An 8,930-nucleotide genomic window follows, 5' to 3' on the forward strand; every position below is an offset into this window, starting at 1 on the left:
CTCTTGCTTTTTCCATGATCCAGCCTAGGTGGTGTATATTCTACAGGCACTAGCATCCCAGTAGCTTATTCGTGTGTCTGTGCATCATTCATCACCAGTGATGTGTCTTATGTTCTGAGAAATACTGTACTGAAGAATGTGTCTGCTGCTGCTATTAACCTCATTTTAGTTGATCACATACTCTGTACCACTGTTCTGTGCACTTTATACACAATTAGCAACACTTGCAACAGGCTTCTGTCTTAGATGCTTCATCACTGGGGTGTCCCAGACCAGTCTGCCTGGCACTGTCCTGCTTTAAATTTGTTGTTGCAGCTTATCTAAAATCAAGTGCTTCTGTTCACTCTCAGAAGTATCTTGGTTTGAAAGATAAATTACATGTGGTCATATTAGTTTTTTATCTTTACTTCACAGATAAGGAAACTGATAGAGTAAGTAGCAGAGGATGGACTAAAACCCATGCAGAACCGACTCATCGGAAAAGACCCTGATTCTGGGAAAGACTGAGGGCAGGGGGAGAAGTGGGTGACAGAGGATGAGATGGTTGGACGGCATCACTGACTCAATGGACATGAGTTTAAGCAAACTCTGGGAGATAGTGAAGGACCGGGAAGCCTGGTGTGCTGCAGTCCATGGGGTTGCAAAAAGTTGGACTTGACTGAGCGACTCAACAACAAGCCTGGCTCAAGCCCATACTATACTATCCCATACTAACTGCTGAACTGGCTCTCCAAACTTGTAACCTGGCATATTCTTACAAGGCAAGTGCTTATAAAGCTAGCAGAACAGAATAGAGAAAGGACCGACTAAGAACACACTGAAACAGTGCCCTGGACCAAAGTTAGAACAAAGAGTAAGAGATTGTCATGAACTGGAGCAGTTAGTAAAAGCAACAGAATGTGTGAGGGACATGAACACGAGACCACGGTCTATGACTCTGCTCTTTTAATACAATGGTCATTTAAAATAAAGGAATATGAAATAATCTCTATTATGCCTAAAAAATAGTTGTTTAATAAGAACTAAGGCAAAGAACAAAATTGGTAACAAAACTCAAAGTTCAATTTAAAGAAAAAGATGAAAAATTTTACACGATCCATTGTGAGGAAAACAATATATAGTGTGTGTATACATATATACCCTTGACAACATGGGTCTGAACTATGTGAGCCCACTTACACGCAGATTTCTTTCAGTAAATACACACTTTACAGTATTATAAGATCTGGGGGTGGGTGAATCCACGGATGCAGATATGAAGGGTCTACTGTGAAGTTATACTCAGATTTCTGACTGTAGCCAGCAGCGGCAGTGGGTAGGAGCAGCGGGTTAGGCACCCCTGTTCCTGCCATTGCTCAAGGGTCAGCTGTACACCCACACACACACTAACAGCTTATTCACAATCAACTAGAGAACAGCTGGGGCTTCCCAGGTGGCTCAGCAGTAAAGAATCTGTCTGCCCATGGAGGAGACAGGAGATGCGGGCTCAATTCCTGGGTCAAGGAGATCCTCTGGAGAAGGAAATGGCAACTCACTCCAGTCTTCTTGCCTACAAAAATCCCATGGAGAGAGGAGCCTGGCAGGTTACAGGCCATGGAGTTGCAAAGAGTCGGATAGGACCGAGCGACTGAGCACGCACACATGCAGAGAACAGCAGGGCTGTGGTTGAAATGGCGGAACCCTGGTTCTAGAGACCCCACACCCTGTTTCTTCATGCCTGACTTCCTGCCTACGCTTGGGACAAGGGTCACAGTGAGCAGACAGGGTCTTAGGACCCAAAACAAAGTGCTATACTTCCTCTTTGCTTCGGAAATCCTTTCCGCTGTCAACTCCCAGTCTGCCTACCCTCTTGGCAATCATTAGGTGGAAAGTTAGCCCTAGGGAGGAGGCAGAACCTCCAGAAACACTGAGGAAGTTCAGGGCCCAGCACACTGATACTCAGCCAGGGTGTCCAGAACTAAGACTGTGCGTGATGGAGGAAAGAGGAAAACCTGACCACAGAAGACCTGGTGGCTGATTCCAAGACAGTGGCTAGGCTTTTAGGGACAGTCTCCCATATTCTCAGGGTATGCTCTAGGTCAGACCCTAATTTCTGCTTTAAGAAGCTGAAGCGTCCAGAACAGAGAGCGTATGGCTAGCACAATCCCCCAAATCTTTTGCTTCAAAACCCAAAGATGAAATCTGAACTCTCACTCTTAGACTAAGTCTCTAACTGTAGCAAAGAAGTTATACTTAGTATGCAAAACTGCCATATATTTTCTTTAAAAAAAGAGGAAACACCAAATGTTTCCCAAATTTGAAAATTTATGGTGTTAAAGTGATAAAAATTATTCAGCAGATCCCTGAGTATACAGTAACGTACATTTGATAATCTGCTGAAAAAGTCACATTCTTGACAGACTCACTGCTGCTGTTCCACTTCAGGAAAAAATTGTCATCAATGATGTGGATCTCGACATTTTCAGGCTTCAGATTTGCTTCCCCTGTCAAGATAATAAGACAGAAGACAGTTAGACAGACATACCATACAGTTATATGTATATACATGCTATAGATATTTTAAAAAATCATTCTTTCCTTGACATCACTGACTGGACAGTGAATACATTTAAATATAACAAAATTAAGTAAATAAAAAAATCTAAAAAAAAACCTAGCATGGGAAGACTGCTAATTACCTCTATCTCTGCATTCAAGAGAACTGGAAAATGGTTGAAGTTTTTAAAATCTATAAAAAGCAAATATTATATGTCAATTATAGCTCCATAAAGGTGGAAAAAATGAACTGTAAAAAGGTACTTGTCTTTTAACTGGGAAGAAAAGTCTGTGTATAAAAATAGTATTTTTCTTTTGTCTTAGAAGTGATACTGACATAAAGGACATGGGCTCGGCTGTTTAACACCCTCAACTTGGTTTTTCTCATATACTGTGTTCAGACAGGGATATACTCTGACACAGAACTGAACAGATGTGGTTTCAGAACTGACAACTATTTATAGAAGCCAAACATTCACATACAAAATTGATAAGAGATATGAAAGTTCATCATGTCAGCCAGGTCCTTTAGCACCCTGAAAAGGTCTTGACTGCTTAACATATGAAGTCTGAGCCCTTCTGTTTATTTTACAGACTTCCATCTAGAGACCTATTTCATTTCCTATACTGTTAAAAAATGTGAAGTATAGTTGATTTACCGTATTGTGTTAGTTTCAGGTGTACAGCAAAGTGATTTGGTGATATGTCCATATTTATATTTCTACTTCTAGTACAAATCTTCCACCAGCTGGATGCTCTCTCTGTCTCTTCTGATTCTTCCTTTTTGGCCCCCCACCCAAAAAGCATTTCTCTTCCTGACCACTCAAACCTTCCAAGACCCAGCTCAAGCTTGCCCTCCAAGAGAAAACCTTTCTCAAATATTGCAGCAAATGCAACCTTGCTCTCTTTTCACACTCTGCACCATGAATCTGCACCACTCAATTTTACACTGAAGCAGATGTACTCAGCACAGTACTGACATCTAGTAGGCTTAAAAACTTGATGTGTGAAGGTGAAGACATCTTTTTAAAAATTGCTTATGTTAAACACAACCTCCAACCAGAACACAAGTTCCTTAAGGCAGGGTCTGTACAGCTTTAAACTTAATCAGCATTTCTCAGCATCCTCAGACTAATGCTGAGTTCAGAAGAACTTTTTCCTCATCAGAGAAGACTGATCTTTCACTATGATAAATTGCAATTTTTAAAAGACCAGTTTTTAAGTTTATTCTTTTTCCTACGGTAGTTCTGCCATAGGACAAGGATGCTATCTCCTTACAGACTTTCTACTATAGGGGTGGATAACCAACAAAGATCTATTGTATAGCACACGGAACACTGCTCAATGTTACGTGGTGGCCTGGATGTGGGGTGGGGGGCGCGTTTAGGGAAGAACGGGAATATGTACGGCTGAATGCCTTCGCTGTTCACCTGAAACTATCACAACATTGTTAATCGGCTACACCCTAATATAAAATGTTTCTGGTGTTAAACATGAAAATAAATATATACATACAGAAATACATTGTTCCAGTCATGTATGGATGTGAGAGTTGGACTATAAAGAAAGCTGAGCACCAAAGATTTGATGTTTTTGAACTGTGGTGTTGGAGAAGACTCTTGAGAGTCCCTTGGACTGCAAGGAGATCCAACCAGTTCATCCTAAAGGAGATCAGTCCTGAATGTTCATTGGAAGGACTGATATTGAAGCTGAAACTCCAATACTTTGGCCACCTGATGTGAAGAACTGACTCATTGGAAAAGACCCAGATGCTGGGAAAGATTGAGGGCAGGAGGAGAAGGGGACGACAGAGGATGAGATGGTTGGATGGCATCACCAACTCAATGGACTTGAGTTTGAGTAAACTCTGGGAGTTGGTGATAGACAGGGAGGCCCGGTGCGCTGCAGTCCATGGGGTTGCCAAGAGTTGGATGTGATTGAGCGACTGAACTGAACTGAAAAAAAGAACTTTAAAAAAATGGATTGCTGCCTCTGGTTTCCATTTAGAGATATTATGGTACGGAGTCAAAGAGGGAGATGCCTGAGAAAATATTTTCTGAATTTTTTTTAAAATGGGGAGGTATTTATTGAGTCTCCCCACCCTCAATTACCTATTTTACACTTGTATTCTCTGAGACTTCATTACCAAATAGAATTACTTCCCTTTATCCCACTCTAAACTTAATTCCCATGCCAAGCTGTTGGAATTTTAGATTCTATGCAGCCAAAAGAGAGCGACTGGGTTTATGGCATTAATAAAAGGTTTGATGGCATTTTTAGTCTACAGCCTTGAGAGAGGATAAGGAAATCTGATACCCAGGGTACAGCCAGGCATTTCCTTTGGGATGAAATCCTTCTGTTCTAATGGAAGGAGACCCTGGAATTACAGGCATCTTGGCTTTTATGAGACCAACAAATGTCCATGGGATTCTCCAGTGAAGAATACTGGAGCGGGTAGCCATTCCCTTCTCCAGAGGATCTTCCCAACCCAGGAATCGACCTGGGGTCTCCTGTACTACAGGCAGATTCTTTACCAGTTGAGCTATCAGGCGTGGACAGGGACTTGGAAATAGTTATTAAATAAGCTTTTAGAGTTCATAGATTTTGTTCTGTTGGACTTCCCTGGTGGCTCAGACAGTAAAGTATTAGCAATAGCCCTTTAATAATAATTTACTTCAACCTTTAGCATGTAAAATATATTAATGGGTAGCTGCATGCATGCGTCCTCAGTTGCTTCAGTTGTGTTTGACTCTTTGTGACCCCATGCAGCCTGCTAGGCTCCTCTGTCCATGGAATTTCCCAGGCAAGAATACTGGAGTGGGTTGCCATGCCCTGCTCCAGGGGATCTTTCTGACCCAGGAATCGAACTCAAGTCTGAGTTTCCCGAACTGCAGGCAGATTCTTTATGTACTGAGCTACCAGGGAAGCCCTAAATGGGTATGTAATCCAATACTTTTTATACAATTGGTTGTTTCCAGCCCTTCAGATTCATAATGATGACTAGAAACAGTTTACTGTATTTTCAAGTCTGACGTAAACCCAAACACATAACATCTATACAAATATAAATTTCCTACTATATTTTGGACAGTTTTCTTAGACTAGGATCTCAGAGCTGCATTTACTAGGTTTGAAAGTACAAACATTTTGATTACTTTGAAACACAGAGCAGTATTATGATCTCAGGTCAGAGCTAACATTACATTTAGTTTTGAACATTACTCTTCCTTTGTGAAAAAAACTAGATTAGTTAATTGAAAGAGAACTAAGTCCTTAACATATAGGTGGATAATCAAGAACTAAATTGTGTGGTCTTCAGAAAACAGCTAGCCTGTAAGCCCCAGGGCTTTGGGGCCAGATTTTCAGGGTCTGATTTCTCCCTAAAGCACAGGCTAGCTATATGGCCTCAGCCTGCTTCTCTATAAAATGAGGATAACGGTGCTCAGCTTTATTTTGAAAGCTAAATGAGTTTGTACCTTTAAAACACTCAGAGTAGTGTCTGGTACGTAGTTAAGAGAGCAAAAAATGCCAGTTGTGTATGAAGTTTATTTTAGCTCTCCTCTAATACAGATTACAATTATGATCTTAATGAACAGCTTCCTGGAATGTTAATTTTACATGAAAATTCTGGGGAAATTCTTTTGATATGAAAGCAAACATAAGTTAATGCAAAATTTTCATGAACAAAAGACTCCAAAGCAATTATTAGGGGTTACACCAGGACCCTAGTACCCATATATTATATACAATATTTGTGGGACAGTCTGAAAAATAGGTGTGAAACATAATAAAGGAAACCTCATTTAAAATGAAGTCAGGAGGCCAGAAGCCAGAGCCCTCATGTATGTTCACTCACCAGCAATTCCAGACCCCAAAAGGAAAAATTCTCCTCTCCCAGCAACCAACACAGACAATGCGAAGAGTAGCACCACCCCGAACTCTCACCTTCAATCAACGGAATTTCTTTTAAAACCCCACCAACTTCCTTCTTTTGCTCTATAAAGTAATGTTCTCCTTTCCTTGTTGGACTTGGCTATGGTTTTTGCTGTAGCTTGTTGTTGTAGTCACTAAGTTGTGTCTGACTCTTGGCGATTAGATGGACTGTAGCCCACCAGGCTTGTCTGTCCATGGCATTTCCCAGGCAAGAACACTGGAGAGGGTTGCCATTTCCTTCTCCAGGGAATCTTCTCCACCCAGGGATCAAACTCATGTCTCCTGTACTGGCAAGTGGATTCTTTACCAGTGAGCTATCTGGGAAGCCCTTGCTATAAGCTTGGTTGCCCTAAATTGCAATTCCTCTGCTATTCTGGAATAAACCCATTTTGTTGGTAAAAACAACATATTTTTAGGACAAGATAGATAGGATATCATGTACCCCAGAAAATCAGAGTATGATTTTCAAAGCAAATAAGCATTTAAGCCACTAGGCTTACCAGGTGTCACTAGTGGTAAAGAACCTACCTGCCAATGTAGGTAAAGGTACTGAGTTGGGAAGATCCCCTGGAGGAGGGCATGGCAACCCATTCCAGTATTCTTGCCTGGAGAAACCCAGAGACAGAGGAGCCTGGTGGGCTACGGTCCATGGGGTTGCAAAGAGTCAAACAGGACTGAAGTGACTTAGCAAGCATGCAGGTGGCCTCACCAACTCCCAGATTTCTGCTCTGTTGCGAGGCCCTGTTTGTCTTTGGTATATCTTCTTACTACCACGTCAATCTTCCAATAGCTATTTCCCCCATGTATCCCCCCTAAATTAAGAAAGATGGCAAGTTAGCTTGGTGGCTCCCAGCCTTCCTATTTGGCCCTGCCTGGTGGTCCGGTGGTTAAGAGTCTGCCTTGCAATGCAGGGGAGGAGGGTTCCATCTCTGGTTGGGGGATTTTGTTGTTAGGACTTCCCTTGTGGCTCAGACGGTAAAGCGTCTGCCTACAATGCAGAAGACCTGGGTTCGATCCCTGGGTCGGGAAGGTCCCCTGGAAAAGGAAATGACAATCCACTCCAGTATTCTTGCCTGGAAAATACCATGGATGGAGGAGCGTGGTGGGCTACAGTCCATGGGGTCGCAAAGAGTCGGACATGACTGAGAGACTTCACTTGGTCTTACTATTATTATTAGACTGATTGAATCCTGAGGGCACAGAAATCCTTGCACACCTTACTGGGCATTTACCCGTGGGATCAAGAACTCTCTACTGAATAGAGTAAACCAGCAGCACAGCTCTAAGCCTTGTTTATTATTTAACTGTGCAGTGGAGCTGCCTGACTTTTAGGAAGGAAACAAACTGGTCACCAAAGCAGTGCACACCCAGCCCTGCGGGGGTGGAAGGTGGGGGCAGGCAGCAGGCACAGGCGAGGGCGCCCCAGAGCAAGCGGCTGGGGAAGAATCTCGAACATCACTTTCTGTTGTTTCATCTTTGGAAGGACCGACGCTGAAACTCCAATCCTTTGGCCACCTGACTCCTTGGAAAAGACCCTGATGCTGGGAAAGATTGAGGGCTGGAGGAGAAGGGGACGACAGATGGTTGGATGGCATCACCGACTCGATGGACAAGAGTCTGAGTAAGCTCCGGGAGTTGGTGATGGACAGGGAGGCCTGGTGTGCTGCGGTCCATGGGGTCGCAGAGAGTCGGACACGAATGAGCGACTGAAACTGAAGTTTGATTTGAGTCCGTTTCAATGAGGCACTGCGACCGCGGACAACCAGAGGTCTCCCAATGAGGGCGTCTGTCCCTCCACCCCCGTCCCCGGGGCCGACGTTTCCCGCGCCGCCACCGCAGTCCAGCTGACGCGGCAGCGCCGGGATCCCTCTCTCTCTCACCTGAGGCGGCGGGCAGCACCCATCTCCCAGCGACCAGCATCAGGGTCGTCGCGCCCAGGAGAGCGAGCATCGTCCGCGGGCCGCCGGTAGCCCTCCAGTCACATCTTTCGGCCACCCACTACCGCGGCAGGCACCGCGCGGCGCCGCGACAGAGACTGAGGCACCCAGGCCGTCCCGCCAAGGCCAGCGCCCCTAGTTCGCCGTGTCCCTCCAGCCGCTCCGGCCCCGCCCACTCCGCGTCGGCCCTTCCCTCAGCCCTCCGACCTGCGCACGCGCCGTGCCTTCACCTCGTGTGTCCCGGTCCGCGCACGCGCGCGGGACAGCGGTGTGGGAGGGGGTGGTGTCGGAGGCGGGTGGTGTCGGGGGAAGGGGTGGTGGTGTCGAGGGGGGAGGGGCGGCCCCGCCTCCGCCGCCCGCCCCCTGGTTCTCGGCATTGACTGCTTACTAAGCCTTGCAACACCGGGTTCCGGGAAGACCGCGCCTCACTGGAGGCCTTGACCCCGGGCGGGAACGCGGAGGTCGCCAGGGCGCCTGCGCAAACCTCGAGGCCCGCTGTCCGCCCTTCTTGTTAGTGGCAGTGGG

At 45.1% G+C, this 8,930-nt stretch overlaps 1 protein-coding gene across 1 annotated transcript in view; it reads right to left on the reverse strand.

The window, feature by feature from the left end:
• IFNAR1 (interferon alpha and beta receptor subunit 1) overlaps positions 1-8,599 on the reverse strand; it is a 30,436-nt gene extending 21,837 nt beyond the window's left edge. The window contains exons 1-2 of the mRNA XM_027522477.1: positions 8,349-8,599; positions 2,363-2,483 (exon numbers count right to left, since the gene is read on the reverse strand). Of these exons, the coding sequence (XP_027378278.1) occupies positions 2,363-2,483; positions 8,349-8,418 (191 nt within the window). The 5' untranslated portion in view covers positions 8,419-8,599. The remainder of the gene's footprint in view (positions 1-2,362; positions 2,484-8,348) is intronic.
• Positions 8,600-8,930: the final 331 nt, after the last annotated feature.

The sequence above is a fragment of the Bos indicus x Bos taurus genome, chromosome 1 (assembly GCF_003369695.1).
Source record: "Bos indicus x Bos taurus breed Angus x Brahman F1 hybrid chromosome 1, Bos_hybrid_MaternalHap_v2.0, whole genome shotgun sequence".
NCBI classification, from domain to species: Eukaryota; Metazoa; Chordata; class Mammalia; order Artiodactyla; family Bovidae; genus Bos; species Bos indicus x Bos taurus.